Genomic DNA, 14,072 nt, shown 5'->3' with positions numbered 1-14,072 from the left:
GGGCCCGCCACACAAAAAAAAAAAAAAAAAAAAAAAAAAAAATATATATATATATATATATATATATATATATATATGTATATATATGTAGGTATGATACCTGCAGTTTTGTAACTTGCTTTTACAGTGTGTCACAAACTATTTCCATTTCATGTATCTATCTGTATCATTTTAACTTGCTGTATATTCATTTATGCTACAGTTTATTAAATCTTATGTTGTTAGACGTTTAAAGTTTTGTAATTTTTCACTGTCATCAATAGTGCACTGAACATTTTTTTCATAAATCTTTTCATTTGCTTGATTATTTTCTGAGTGGCTTTCAAACGTTTTAATCAATAGAACTAACTGAAATGTTATTAAGAAGCTCATTCATTCATTTATTCATTCAACACAATAGTTCTCAACCCTGGCTGCACCTTTAGAAAAAAAAAATGCTATCCATGTCTTATCTCAGAGTTGCTCTCAGTGCGTTATAATGGGGACTATACATCAGTATTAATTTTAAAAAAAAGCTTCCAGGTGATTTTTTTTGTAAACCCTGACATTTATTTATTTATTTATTTTTGGCTGCGTTGGGTCTTCGTTGCTGTGTGCGGACTGTCTCTAGTTGCGGCGAGCGAGGGCTACTCTCCGTTGCAGTGCGCGGGCTTCTCATTGAGGTGGCTTCTCTTGTGGAGCACGGGCTCTAGGTGCACGGGCTTCAGTAGTTGTGGCTCACAGGCTCTAGAGCACAGGCTCAGTAGTTGTGGCGCACAGGCTTAGTTGCTCCACGGCGTGTGGGATCTTCCCAGACCAGGACTCGAGCTCATGTCCCCTGAATTGGCAGGCAGATTCTTAACCACTGTGCCACCAGGGAAGTCCCCAGTGATATTTTTTAATGTGTAGCCAGAGTTGAGAACCACTGACTAACCAGGTGTTAATGGCTGGCCCTGTGATGTGCTCAGGATAAAAGTGTTGCTGCAAGAACAGCCACAACATCTGTCCTCACAGAGCATGAGCATGTAGTCTAACTTAACCCAAAGCTAGGTCAAAGTATTGTAGTAGCCTTGTTCTAGAACTAGGTTGGATTTTCTGCGATTGCTGAGTTAAGAATTAGTGATCAGGGAGATATTTAAAGAAAAGAAATTCCTTAATATAATCAAAATCTTCATTTATGTGTGTTACCTGTTTAACAAAGGTTGGCTTTGACATGATTAGGTCTTTTTTCTCCAGCTTTATTGAGATATAATTGACATGCAACGTGTACATTCAGGAGGTACAATGTGATGATTTGATACATGCATATACTGTGAAATGTTTGCCACAGTAAGGTTGATTAACTCATCCTTCACTTCACGTAATTACCATTTTTGTTGTTATGGTGAGAACTTTTTTTGGCTGCGTTGGGTCTTCGTTGTTGCGTGCGGGCTTTCTCTAGTTGCGGCGAGTGGGGGCTATTCTTCCTTGCCGTGCGCGGGCTTCTCATTGCAGTGGCTTCTCTTGTTGTGGAGCACGGGCTCTAGGCACGCGGGCTTTGGTAGTTGTGGCACGCGGGCTCAGTAGTTGTGGCTTTTGGGCTCTAGAGCACAGGCTCAGTAGTTGTGGCACACGGGCTTAGTTGCTCCGTGGCATGTGGGATCTCCCGGACCAGGACTCGAACCCATGTCCCCTGCATTGGCAGGCGGATTCTTAACCATTGCACCCCTCAGTAGTTGTGGCACACGGGCTTAGTTGCTCCGTGGCATGTGGGATCTCCCGGACCAGGACTCGAACCCATGTCCCCTGCATTGGCAGGCGGATTCTTAACCATTGCACCCCCAGGGAAGCCTGGTGAGAACATTTTAAATCTACTCTCGTAGCAACTTTCAAGTATACAATACAGTATTGTTAACTGTAGTCACCACGCTATACGTTAGATCTCTGGAACTTGTAACTGAAGGTTTGTACTCTTTGACCAACTTCTTTCTGTTTCCTGCACTCTACAGGTTTTGGTCTTATTCTTTTAAGGGTAATTGCATGCTGATCTCCCTTGGACATAACTGCATGCAAAACACCTGGAAGAAAATAATAAGCATCTTAAGCGTAATACAACATAGTGATGCTAGTCTAGTGCTCTTGGATTGGGTGTTTTAATACTTTTAATCTAATTGCCAAGTTTTCTTCTTTCTAAGTCTTTATGAAAAAAAGAAAACAACTCACTAAAGCACTGTCCTATGGTAGGAGCCTTCCATCATCATGATCATGAAGTTTGAAGGTAGAGGCAGAAATGAACACGTGTGCTTCTGACCTTGTTGATGCTTAATATTTTGTCCTCATGAAAAACTATACTTTAACAATTATTGTTAATATTATTATCTTAATGAAGAGTCTGAGCAGAAAGGGTCATTTGAAAAAGAAAAGGGTGTCCTCATCCCTCTCTAGCAAGTGGTACGAAGTCTGGTCCTCTGGCCCCTGCCTCTGATGGCCTCCTTTTCATTTTACCCTGCAGTTCAGCTCTGGACTGTTGGAAGCTATCACTGGTATCTCAAGCAAAGCCTGCCCTTCGGCACCTGTGGGAAGAGCGAGATTGTGTCCCTGATGTGGGGCCCAGTGACCGCATACCGGCTGCATGTTCTCTGTCAAGGCTGGCATTACCTCTGCTATGACTGGCAGTGGACAACTGACCAGAGCTCAGGAGATAATTTAAGTGACATGGCAAATGTGGCTGTTGTTGATGGAAGTAAGGAGCTGAGAAGTGTGTCCATGGGCCTGTAAGGGGCCTGAGCCAGGAGCCTGCAGATATGGTAGTTTGACTTAAACAGTGCAGGATTTTTATTTGATTGATTATTCTGGTTGTTTGGTTTGTTTTTACTTGTTTTGGTTTCGATTGGATGGGAACATCCTTAGGTGAGGCGTGTACTCCCCTGAGGACCATAGTCTCTCCTCTCTCCCCGCATCCCTCAACTCCCTTTTCTACTACAACCATGGCCTTTACATATTTACTTGTCTGGGCTTTGAAGACATTGACATTTCTGACCCTGGGTGGAGAGGAAGACAACAGTAGGCCTGTGGCATTGGTGTGTCAGCCTTGTCTTTGTGCCCTGACATAGCGTTCTGTTGACTCTCACACCACTCCATTGTGTTGCTTTGTTTTTTGAAATAATGCTTGCTAATTATGTACCTTTCCAGTATCTTCAGTTCAAGTCACAGACATCTGCCTAGTACTCGGATTGGATTGGTGTTTTTTAATTAGGTTGAGGGTTTTTGTTTAGTGAGGGGAAAGAAACTAGGGAAAGTCAGTCTTTCCTGAATAGACAGTTTATTTACTGCTGATGACATAAAGGAAAACTTGCTTCTAAGATTGTAATGTGAGTTGGGGTACTAATTTATGTTCTATGTAGTGATCATAATACTGATTTTACAATCATATGTTCTGTATAGAGGACTTAAGCACATATGCCTTATTACCAGATCCATGTACAGGGAAGTGCTTTAAGAATTTTGGTTTATTCTGGCTTGGTTTCAGGCCCAGGTTTAAAGCTAGAACTCTGACCTTTTGGCCTGCTTGCCGTAGTCCCTGGCACCTGAAACTCCAAGCCCCGTGATGGACTGCTATACTGGAGGTGACAGTAGCCAGATATAGACAGAGCTCTGACACTTACTTTCCTCCTCTACACTGTATTTAAGCTTATTCATGATAAAAACACCAACAATTACTTTGAAGAATCGCTGTATATTTTCTCCCACCATTATTAGTTAGTGGTACTGTGCTGTTCAGTTGCCTTGCTTTACAAATTGAACATCCATGTGTCTAATCCTCTTTCTCTCTCGCATGCAGCCAGGGTATTGGTGACAGCCTTCTGGCAGAGTGTGGTTCCACCTCCCATGTGCACCTACCGACTGCTGCTCCCACACCCTGTAAATCAAATTATGTTCTCCACACACCCTAAAAAGAGTAACGACCTCACTGTCCTAAATGCCAGCAACCAGATTTTTGTTTATAAATGTGGTATGTTCAAAAACTGTTATCAGGATGTTCTGAATCAAATCTCTCCTACACAAAAGCAAACTATAGTTTGGTGTTGCGTTAGCTCTAGGGCTTTGAAAAATTTTGAAGTTTATAATTAATATCATTATTACTGTGATGTTTAATTGACTTGTAGGGTTTTTTGTGTGTTTGTGTGGGGGTCTTCAATCCTACTCTGGCTAATAAGAACAATTCTTTTTGCTTTGTTGAACTTGAAGGGTTAGTTATTTAAGAATAATTCTCTATCCTAGAAAGAACGTAGTATCTCATTGCATCCTTAACATGTTTTACAGTTTTCATTGCCATTGCACATATTTTCAGTTGATCTCACAGCTTTCCTAGGAGCTGTGTCAGAGGTGGAGTTTTTCTGTTTTATAGATGAGGAAACAGAATGCCAGAGGGTTTGCAGTCTTCTTGAGCAAGAAAGGACAAGGACCTCTACTTAGGTGTTTTAGCGTCTAATCTAGTTGTCCTTCCACTGTCCCGTTGCTCGCAGTTTCTAGTTGCTTTCCTGATGTACTTGGAGAACCTGTAATTTGTGAATTCTATGGTTGTATCGTAAGTTATACTGGCACATGGCAGTGGTAGCCTTGTTTTCAAATAAGTTTTGAATTCTCAGCCTGAAAGGTAGGCAGAAATTTAAGAAAGAGGTTGAGATGTGGTTATTTTCTAGATTGCTTTATTTGTAAAGTGGATTACCTTCTAGAACCCATTAAATGCAGGACCCCATATCCGTGGTATCAGGAAAGATGTTTGTAGCTTACTATGATAGTATTTGCATTTTTTTCCCCCTAGGTGATAGTCCAAGTGTAGACTCTACGGTGAAACTGGGAGCTGTGGGTGGAAATGGATTTAACATTTCTCTTAGACATATACATATATCCCCATATCTCTTCCCTCTTGCGTCTCCGTCCCTCCCACCCTCCCTATCCCACCCATCTAGGTGGTCACAAAGCACCGAGCTGATCTCCCTGTTCTGTGCGACTGCTTCCAACTAGCTACTGATTTTACATTTGGTACTGTATACATGTACATGCAACTCTCTCACTTTGTCCCAGCTTACCATTCCGCCTCCCTGTGTCCTCAAGTCCATTCGCTAGTAGGTCTGTGTCTTTATTCCTGTCCTGCCCCTAGGTTCTTCATGATCATTTTTTTAGATTCCATATATATGTGTTAGCATTCGGTACTTGCTTTTCTCTTTATGACTTACTTCACTCTGTATGACAGACTCTAGGTCCATCCACCTCACTATGTATAACACAATTTCGTTCCTTTTTATGGCTGAGTAATATTCCATTGTATATATGTGCCACATCTTCTCTATCCATTCATCTGTTGATGGACACTTAGGTTGCTTCCATGTCTGTCCTGGCTATTGTAAATACAGCTGCAATGAGCATTGTGGTACATGACTCTTCTTGAATTATGATTTTCTCAGGGTATATGCCCAGTAGTGACATTGCTGGGTCGTATGGTAGTTCTATTTTTAGTTTTTGAAAGGACCTCCATACTGTTGTCCATAGTGGCTGTATCAATTTTTATTCCCACCAACAGTGCAAGAGGGTTCCGTTTTCTCCACACCCTCTCCAGCATTTATTGTTTGTAGATTTTTTGATGATGGCCATTCTGACTGGTGTGAGGTGATATTTCATTGCAGTTTTGATTTGCATTTCTCTAATGATTAATGATGTTGAGCATTCTTTCATGTGTTTGTTGGCAGTCTGTATATCTTCTTTGGAGAAATGTCTATTTAGGTCTTCTGCCCATTTTTGGATTGGGTTGTTTATTTTTTTGTTATTGAGCTGCATGAGCTGCCTGTAAATTTTAGAGATTAATCCTTTGTCAGTTGATTCATTTGCAAATATTTTCTCCCATTCTGAGGGCTGTCTTTTGGTCTTGTTTATGGTTTCCTTTGCTGTGCAAAAGCTTTGAAGTTTCATTAGGTCCCATTTGTTTATTTTTGTTTTTATCTCCATTACTCTAGGAGATGGGTCAAGAAGGATCTTGCTGTGATTTATGTCATAGAGTGTTCTGCCTATGTTTTCCTCTAAGAGTTTGATAGTTTCTGGCCTTACATTTAGGTCTTTAATCCATTTTGAGCTTATTTTTGTGTATGGTGTTAGGGAGTGATCTAATCTCATACTTTTACATGTACCTGTCCAGTTTTCCCAGCACCACTTATTGAAGGGGCTGTCCTTTCTCCACTGTATATTCCTGCCACCTTTATCAAAGATAAGGTGACCATATGTGCATGGGTTTATCTCTGGGCTTTCTATCCTATTCCATTGATCTATCTTTCTGTTTTTGTGCCAGTACCATACTGTCTTGATTACTGTAGCTTTGTAGTATAGTCTGAAGTCAGGCAGCCTGATTCCTCCAGCTCCATTTTTTGTTCTCAAGATTGCTTTGGCTATTCGGGGTCTTTTGTGTTTCCATACAAATTGTGAAATTTTTTGTTCTAGTTCTGTGAAAAATGCCAGTGGTAGTTTGATAGGGATTGCATTGAATCTATAGATTGCTTTGGGGAGTAGAGTCATTTTCACAATGTTGATTCTTCCAATCCAAGAACATGGTATATCTCTCCATCTGTTTGTATCATCTTTAATTTCTTTCATCAGTGTCTTATAATTTTCTGCATACAGGTCTTTTGTCTCCTTAGGTAGGTTTATTCCTAGATATTTTATTCTTTTTGTTGCAATGGTAAATGGGAGTGTTTTCTTGATTTCACTTTCAGATTTTTCATCGTTAGTATATAGGAATGCCAGAGATTTCTGTGCATTAATTTTGTATCCTGCTACTTTACCAAATTCATTGATTAGCTCTAGTAGTTTTCTGGTAGCATCTTTAGGATTCTCTATGTATAGTATCATGTCATCTGCAAACAGTGACAGCTTTACTTCTTCTTTTCCGATTTGGATTCCTTTTATTTCCTTTTCTTCTCTGATTGCTGTGGCTAAAACTTCCAAAACTATGTTGAATAAGAGTGGTGAGAGTGGGCAACCTTGTCTTGTTCCTGACCTTAGTGGAAATGCTTTCAGTTTTTCGCCATTGAGGATGATGTTGGCTGTGGGCTTGTCATATACGGCCTTTATTATATTGAGGAAAGTTCCCTCTACACCTACTTTCTGCAGGGTTTTTATCATAAATGGGTGTTGAATTTTGTCAAAAGCTTTCTCTGCATCTATTGAGATGATCATATGGTTTTTCTCCTTCAATTTGTTAATATGGTTAATCACATTGATAGATTTGCGTATATTGAAGAATCCTTGCATTCCTGGAATAAACCCCACTTGATCATGGTGTATGATCCTTTTAATGTGCTGTTGGATTCTGTTTGCTAGTATTTTGTTGAGGATTTTTGCATCTATGTTCATCAGTGATATTGGCCTGTAGTTTTCTTTCTTTGTGACATCCTTGTCTGGTTTTGGTATCAAGGTGATGGTGGCCTCGTAGAATGAGTTTGGGAGTGTTCCTCCCTCTGCTATATTTTGGAAGAGTTTGAGAAGAATAGGTGTTAGCTCTTCTCTAAATGTTTGATAGAATTCGCCTGTGAAGCCATCTGGTCCTGGGCTTTTGTTTGTTGGAAGATTTTTAATCACAGTTTCAATTTCAGTGTTTGTGATTGGTCTGTTCATATTTTCTATTTCTTCCTGATTCAGTCTTGGCAGTTTGTGCATTTCTAAGAATTTGTCCATTTCTTCCAGATTGTCCATTTTATTGGCATAGAGTTGCTTGTAGTAATCCCTCATGATTTTTTGTATTTCTGCAGTGTCAGTTGTTACTTCTCCTTTTTCATTTCTGATTCTATTGATTTGAGTCTTCTCCCTTATTTTCTTGATGAGTCTGGCTAATGGTTTATCAATTTTGTTAATCTTCTCAAAGAACCAGCTTTTAGTTTTATTGATCTTTGCTATTGTTTCCTTCATTTCTTTTTCATTTATTTCTGATCTGATTTTTATGATTTCTTTCCTTCTGCTAACTCTGGGGTTTTTTTGTTCTTCTTTCTCTAATTGCTTGAGGTGCAAGGTTAGGTTGTTTATTCGAGATGTTTCCTGCTTCTTAAGGTGGGCTTGTATTGCTATAAACTTCCCTCTTAGAACTGCTTTTGCTGCATCCCATAGGTTTTGGGTCGTTGTATCTCCATTGTCATTTGTTTCTAGGTATTTTTTAATTTCCTCTTTGATTTCTTCAGTGATCACTTCGTTACTAAGTAGTGTATTGTTTAGCCTCCATGTGTTTGTATTTTTTACTGCTCTTTTCCTATAATTGATATCTAATCTCATGGCGTTGTGGTCGGAAAAGATACTTGATATAATTTCAATTTTCTTAAATTTACCAAGGCTTGATTTGTGACCCAAGATATGATCTATCCTGGAGAATGTTCCATGAGCACTTGAGAAAAATGTGTATTCTGTTGTTTTTGGATGGAGTGTCCTATAAATATCAATTAAGTCCATCCTGTTTAATGTATCATTTAAAGCTTGTGTTTCCTTATTTATTTTCATTTTGGATGATCTGTCCATTGGTGAAAGTGGGGTGTTGAAGTCCCCTACTATGAATGTGTTACTGTCGATTTCCCCTTTTATTGCTGCTAGTTTTTGCCTTATGTATTGAGGTGCTCCTATGTTGGGTGCATAAATATTTACAATTGTTATATCTTCTTCTTGGATCGATCCCTTAATCATTATGTAGTGTCCTTCTTTGTCTCTTCTGATAGTCCTTATTTTAAAGTCTATTTTGTCTGATATGAGAATTGCTACTCCAGCTTTCTTTTGGTTTCCATTTGCATGGAATATCTTTTTCCATCCCCTTACTTTCAGTCTGTATGTGTCTCTAGGTCTGAAGTGGGTCTCTTGTAGACAGCATATATATGGGTCTTGTTTTTGTATCCATTCAGCCAATCTGTGTCTTTTGGTGGGAGCATTTAGTCCATTTACATTTAAGGTAATTATCGATATGTATGTTCCTATTCCCATTTTCTAAATTGTTTTGGGTTCGTTATTATAGGACTTTTCCTTCTCTTGTGTTTCTGCCTAGAGAAGTTCCTTTAGCATTTGTTGTAAAGCTGGTTTGGTGGTGCTGAACTCTCTTAGCTTTTGCTTGTCTGTAAAGGTTTTAATTTCTCCGTCAAATATGAATGAAATCCTTGCTGGGTAGAGTAATCTTGGTTGTAGGGTTTTCCCTTTCATCACTTTAAATATGTCCTGCCACTCCCTTCTGCCTTGCAGAGTTTCTGCTGAAAGATCAGCTGTTAACCTTATAGGATTTCCTTTGTGTGTTATTTGTTGTTTCTCCCTTGCTGCTTTCAATATTTTTTCTTTCTATTTAATTGTTGATTGTTTGATTAATATGTGTTGTGGCATGTTTCTCCTTGGATTTATCATTTATGGGAATCTCTCTGCTTCCTGGACTTGATTTACTATTTCCTTTCCCATATTAGGGAAGTTTTCAACTGTAATCTCTTCAAGTATTTTCTCAGTCCCTTTCTTTCTCTCTTCTTCTTCTGGGACCCCTATAATTCAAATGTTGGTGTGTTTAATATTGTCCCAGAGGTCTCTGCGACTGTCCTCACTTCTTTTCATTCTTTTCTCTTTATTCTGTTCTGCAGTCTTATTTCCACCATTTTATCTTCCATGTCACTTATCTGTTCTTCTGCCTCATTTATTCTGCTATTGATCCCTTATAGAGAATTTTTAATTTCATTTATTGTGTTTTTCATCATTGCTTGTTTGCTCTTTAGTTCTTCTAGGTCCTTGTCAAACGTTTCTACTATTTTCTCCTTTCTATTTCCAAGATTTTTGATCATCTTTACTATCATTACTCTGAATTCTTTTTCAGGTAGACTGCCTATTTCCTCTTCATTTGTTTGGTCTGATGAGTTTTTATCTTGCTCCTTCATCTGCTGTGTGGTTCTTTGTCTTCTCATTTTGCTTAAATTACTGTGTTTGGGGTCCCCTTTTCACAGGCTACCGGTTCGTAGTTCCCGTTGTCCGTGGTGTCTGCCCCCAGTGGTTAAGGTTGGTTCAGTGGGTTGTGTAGGCATCCTGGTGGAGGGGACTAGTGCCTGTGTTCTGGTGGATGAGGCTGGATCTTGTCTTACTGGTGGGCAGTTCCGCCTCTGGTGGTGTTTTTTTGGGGTCTGTGGTCTGGTTATTACTTTAGGCAGCCTCTCTGCTTATGGGTGGTATTTTGTTCCTGTCTTGCTAGTTGTTTGTCATAGGGTGTCCAGCACTGTAGCTTGCTGGTCATTGAGTGGAGCTGGGTCTTGGCCTTGAGATGGGGATCTCTGGGAGATTTTCACCATTTGATATTACGTGGATCTGGGAGGTCTCTGGTGGACCAATGTCCTGAGCTCAGATTTCCCACGTCAGAGGCACAGGCCTGCCGCCCGGCCGGAGCAACTAGACCCTGTCATCCACATGGGTAAGAAGAAAAGGGAGAAGAAAGGAAAGAAAGAAAGAGAGAGAGAGAGAGAGAGAGAAAGAAAGAAAGAAAGAAAGAAAGAAAGAAAGAAAGAAAGAAAGAAAGAAAGAAAGAAAAAATATAATAAAGTTGTTAAGATAAAAAGAAAAAATAATTATTAAAAATTAAAAAAAATTAAAAATTAATTTTAAAAAAGGGAAGAAGGAAAGAAGAGAGCAACCAAACCAAAAAACAAATCCACCAATGATATCAAGTGCTAAAAACTATACTAAAAAAAATGGACAGACAGAACCCTAGGACAAATAGTAAAATCAAAGCTATACAGACAAAATCACACACAGAAGCATACACATGCATACTCACAAAATGAGAATAAGGCAATATATATATATATATATATATATATATATATATGTATGTATGTATATATCTCCTTGCTCCCAAAGTCCACCACCGCAATTTGGGATGATTCGTTGTCTATTCAGGTATTCCACAGATGCAGGGTACATCAAGTTGAGTGTGGAGATTTAATCTGCTGCTCTTGAGGCTGCTGGGAGAGGTTTCCCTTTCTCTTCTTTATTCACACAGCTCCTGGGGTTCAGCTTTGGATTTGGCCCCGCCTCTGCATGTAGTTCGCCTGAGGTCGTCTGTTCCCGCTCAGACCAGATGGGGTTAAAGGAGTAGCTTATTAGGGGGCTATGGCTCACACAAGCCGGGGGGTGGGGGCTGGTGGGCAGGGAGGGAGGGCGGGGTGCGGAATGCAGTCCGAGCCTGTGGCGGCAGAGGCCGTCATGACGTTGCACCAGCCTGAGACATGCTATGTGTTCTCCCGGGAAGTTGTCCCTGGATCACGGGACCCTGACAGTGGCGGGCTACACAGCCTCCTGGGAGGGGAGGTGTGGATAGTGACCCATGCTTGCACACAGGCTTCTTGGTGGCTGCAGCAGCAGCCTTAGCATTTCATGCCCATCTCTGGGTTCCTCGCTGACAGCTGTGGCTTGTGCCCGTCTCTGGAGCTCTTTTAGGTGGTGCTCTTAATCCCCTCTCCTCGTGCACCGTGAAATAAAGAGGCAAGAAAAAGTCTCTTGCCTCTTTGGCAGCTCCAGACCTTGTCCCCGGACACACTCCCGCCTAGCTGTGGTGCGCTAGCCCACTTCAGGCTGTGTTCATGCAGCCAACCCCAGTCCTCTCCCTGAGATCCGACCTCCGAAGCTGGAGCCTCAGCTCCCAGCCCCCACCCGCCCTGGTGGGTGAGCAGACAAGCCTCGCAGGGTGGTGAGTGCTGGCCGGCACCCATCCTCTGTGAGGGAATCTCTCCACTTTGCCCTCCGCACCCCTGTTGCTGCGCTGTCCTCCGTGGCTCTGAAGCTTCCCTGCTCCAAGCCCATGTTCTTAACTACTGTACTACCTTGTCTCCTGGGAACATTTATTTCTAAATTAATGGGAATAATTAGCCAATAACTGAATATAACAAATAATATGTTTCTTAAATGTCATTATATGCAATATATTTAATAAATGAATATATTTCCTACCTGTGTATGATTTGGGAGCTGTCTGTATAATGCTTAGTAATTTTTCAAAGAGCATGTACATGGATTATTTCATTTCACAGACTTGAAAGTTTAGAGGACAGATTTAAGGCAAACTAGAAAGTGTGAGGCAATTGAGAATATAGTTTCATGTTTTAAAAGATTGTGAGAAAGATAGCTCTAAGTCATTTAGAGAAGATTTCATGAAGGGCATAAATAAATTACCTTGAACTTTGAAAAAGAGAGAGGTTTAGGATTGCCAGAGAAGGATTGAGAATGTTGGGTGTGGTGGGCAGAAGAGTGTCAGTGCGAACCCGAGGCAGGAATTCTCCTGTGTGGGGCTGAATGCAGTGGAGAGACTGAGTCGAGGGAGAGCTGGTTGAATAGGAAGATCAGACTAGTGCCTCAGCTTCTTCAGTGCCCGCTGAGCATCTGCTGCTTGAGCTGAAAGGCAGGAAGTAGCCATTGTGAGTTGCCGCGTGAAGTAGTAAAAACAGGCCCTCCTCCAGTGTCTGAATGCTACAGGAGGAAGGCATTAGCGGCAAAGAAGTCATCTCCCGAACTAATTACTCATTTTGATATGAGATGCTTAGGAAAGGATCCATTCAACTGAGGCCTAAATATCTTCTGGAGCCTGGTTTGAATGCTGGTAAGTGGTAACAATGGAAGACTCCTGGGGTTTATTAGTGTAGGACCTGGGGCAGTCAGTTTTTCCTCTGTAGTCAGTTTCTTGAAATGTTCTCTTCAAATCTAAAGATCTCAGAGTATAAGGTACTTAATTTTAAATACTAGAAAAACATATTCTTAAGCAAGGCAAACATTATTTTTGGATTTTCTAGTATTGGGCATTACCTCAGGTTTTGTCCCTCCAAATAAGGAGTTGACTGTATATAAAGTGGTTCATTCTTCATTCAGGAAAATCTCGGTGATGTTAAAGTTTTATTCATGTTTTGAAAATTCTTCAATATTTAAAACAGAATTCAGTTTGAGAACAGTGAAGATGAAGAAGTAAACCCACTGAAGCTCAGCCTTCTCACCTGGGTTCAGGAAGACGTTTTCCTGGCTGTGAGCCACAGTTAGTCCACCCCAAGCTCTGTCATTCACCACCTGACTGTGGCCGCTTCTGAGATGGATAACAAGCAGGGACAGCTCAATATTAGGCATTCCAACAATTCCCTGTATTCCATGTGTTAATATGTGGATAGAGTTAGGCTTCTGTCTTTTATGAGCCTAGGACTCTATTTTTTTTTTTTTTACTTCCACTGAGCAGAGTTGAGGGGCAGTGGCTTCCTTTTTAGACATACTTAGCAAGAGGGTTAAGTCTAGTTTTTAGTCATGTCAAAATATAGATTAAAATGCATCAAGAATTGGTGAAAAATAGCACAAATACCAATAGATGAGGCAAAACATTTTTAAGGTGTGTTAAGAATTTTAATTCAGCTTATACTTACATTCCAGCAGAGTAATTATTAGCCTACGAGAATTAGCCACTCTAATTACCCTTGTTAGTTATTAAAATCAATTATGAGATCTATATATATGCACTTCATTTTGATTTAGCGACTTCAAAATACTTCTTCCGGCCTCCTATACATTTTGTTTGGCACTTGATTGCATTTATTACTAGAAAGCCTCTTCTATTTTTCTTTGCTAAAATTTCATAGCTCCCTGGCCCTGAGTTTCATTTTGATTCCTGACTGCATCTTTGTCACGTAACAGGTTTCATTAATGAATGCTGTTTCCTGTATTGCAAGCCCTGTTGTGCAGCAGATAGCGTTGTCTGGACAGCTCCGAGAAATCCTCAGGTTTCCAGTGTCAAAACTCGGCACCTGGGCTTCCCTGGTGGCGCAGTAGTTGAGAGTCTGCCTGCCAGTGCAGGGGACATGGGTTTGAGCCCTGGTCTGGGAGGATCCCACATGCCGCGGAGCGACTAGGCCCGTGAGCCACAACTGCTGAGCCTGCGCGTCTGGAGCCTGTGCTCCACAACGGGAGAGGCCGTGACAGTGAGCGGCCCGCGCACCGTGATGAAGAGTGGCCTTCACTCGCCGCAACTGGAGAAAGCCCTCACACAAAAACGAAGACCCAACACAGCCAAAAATAAATAAATAAAAAAAAAAAAAAAAAAAAAA

General features: G+C 40.7%; 1 protein-coding gene across 1 annotated transcript in view; it reads left to right on the top strand.

Annotated features, from left to right (window-relative positions):
• Window positions 1-14,072, top strand: part of LOC103069718 (elongator complex protein 1-like) — a 42,443-nt gene that overhangs the window by 20,025 nt on the left and 8,346 nt on the right. The window contains 4 exon segments of the mRNA XM_082931491.1: window positions 2,465-2,701; window positions 3,800-3,970; window positions 4,784-4,892; window positions 12,921-13,103. Of these exon segments, the coding sequence (XP_082787617.1) occupies window positions 2,465-2,701; window positions 3,800-3,970; window positions 4,784-4,892; window positions 12,921-13,103 (700 nt within the window).

Source organism: Lipotes vexillifer, unplaced genomic scaffold (genome assembly GCF_000442215.2).
Source record: "Lipotes vexillifer unplaced genomic scaffold, Lipotes_vexillifer_v1.1 scaffold1801, whole genome shotgun sequence".
Classification (NCBI taxonomy): Eukaryota; Metazoa; Chordata; class Mammalia; order Artiodactyla; family Lipotidae; genus Lipotes; species Lipotes vexillifer.
Note: the sequence above shows the minus strand (reverse complement) of the source record. Positions and strands in the feature narration are given on the sequence as shown.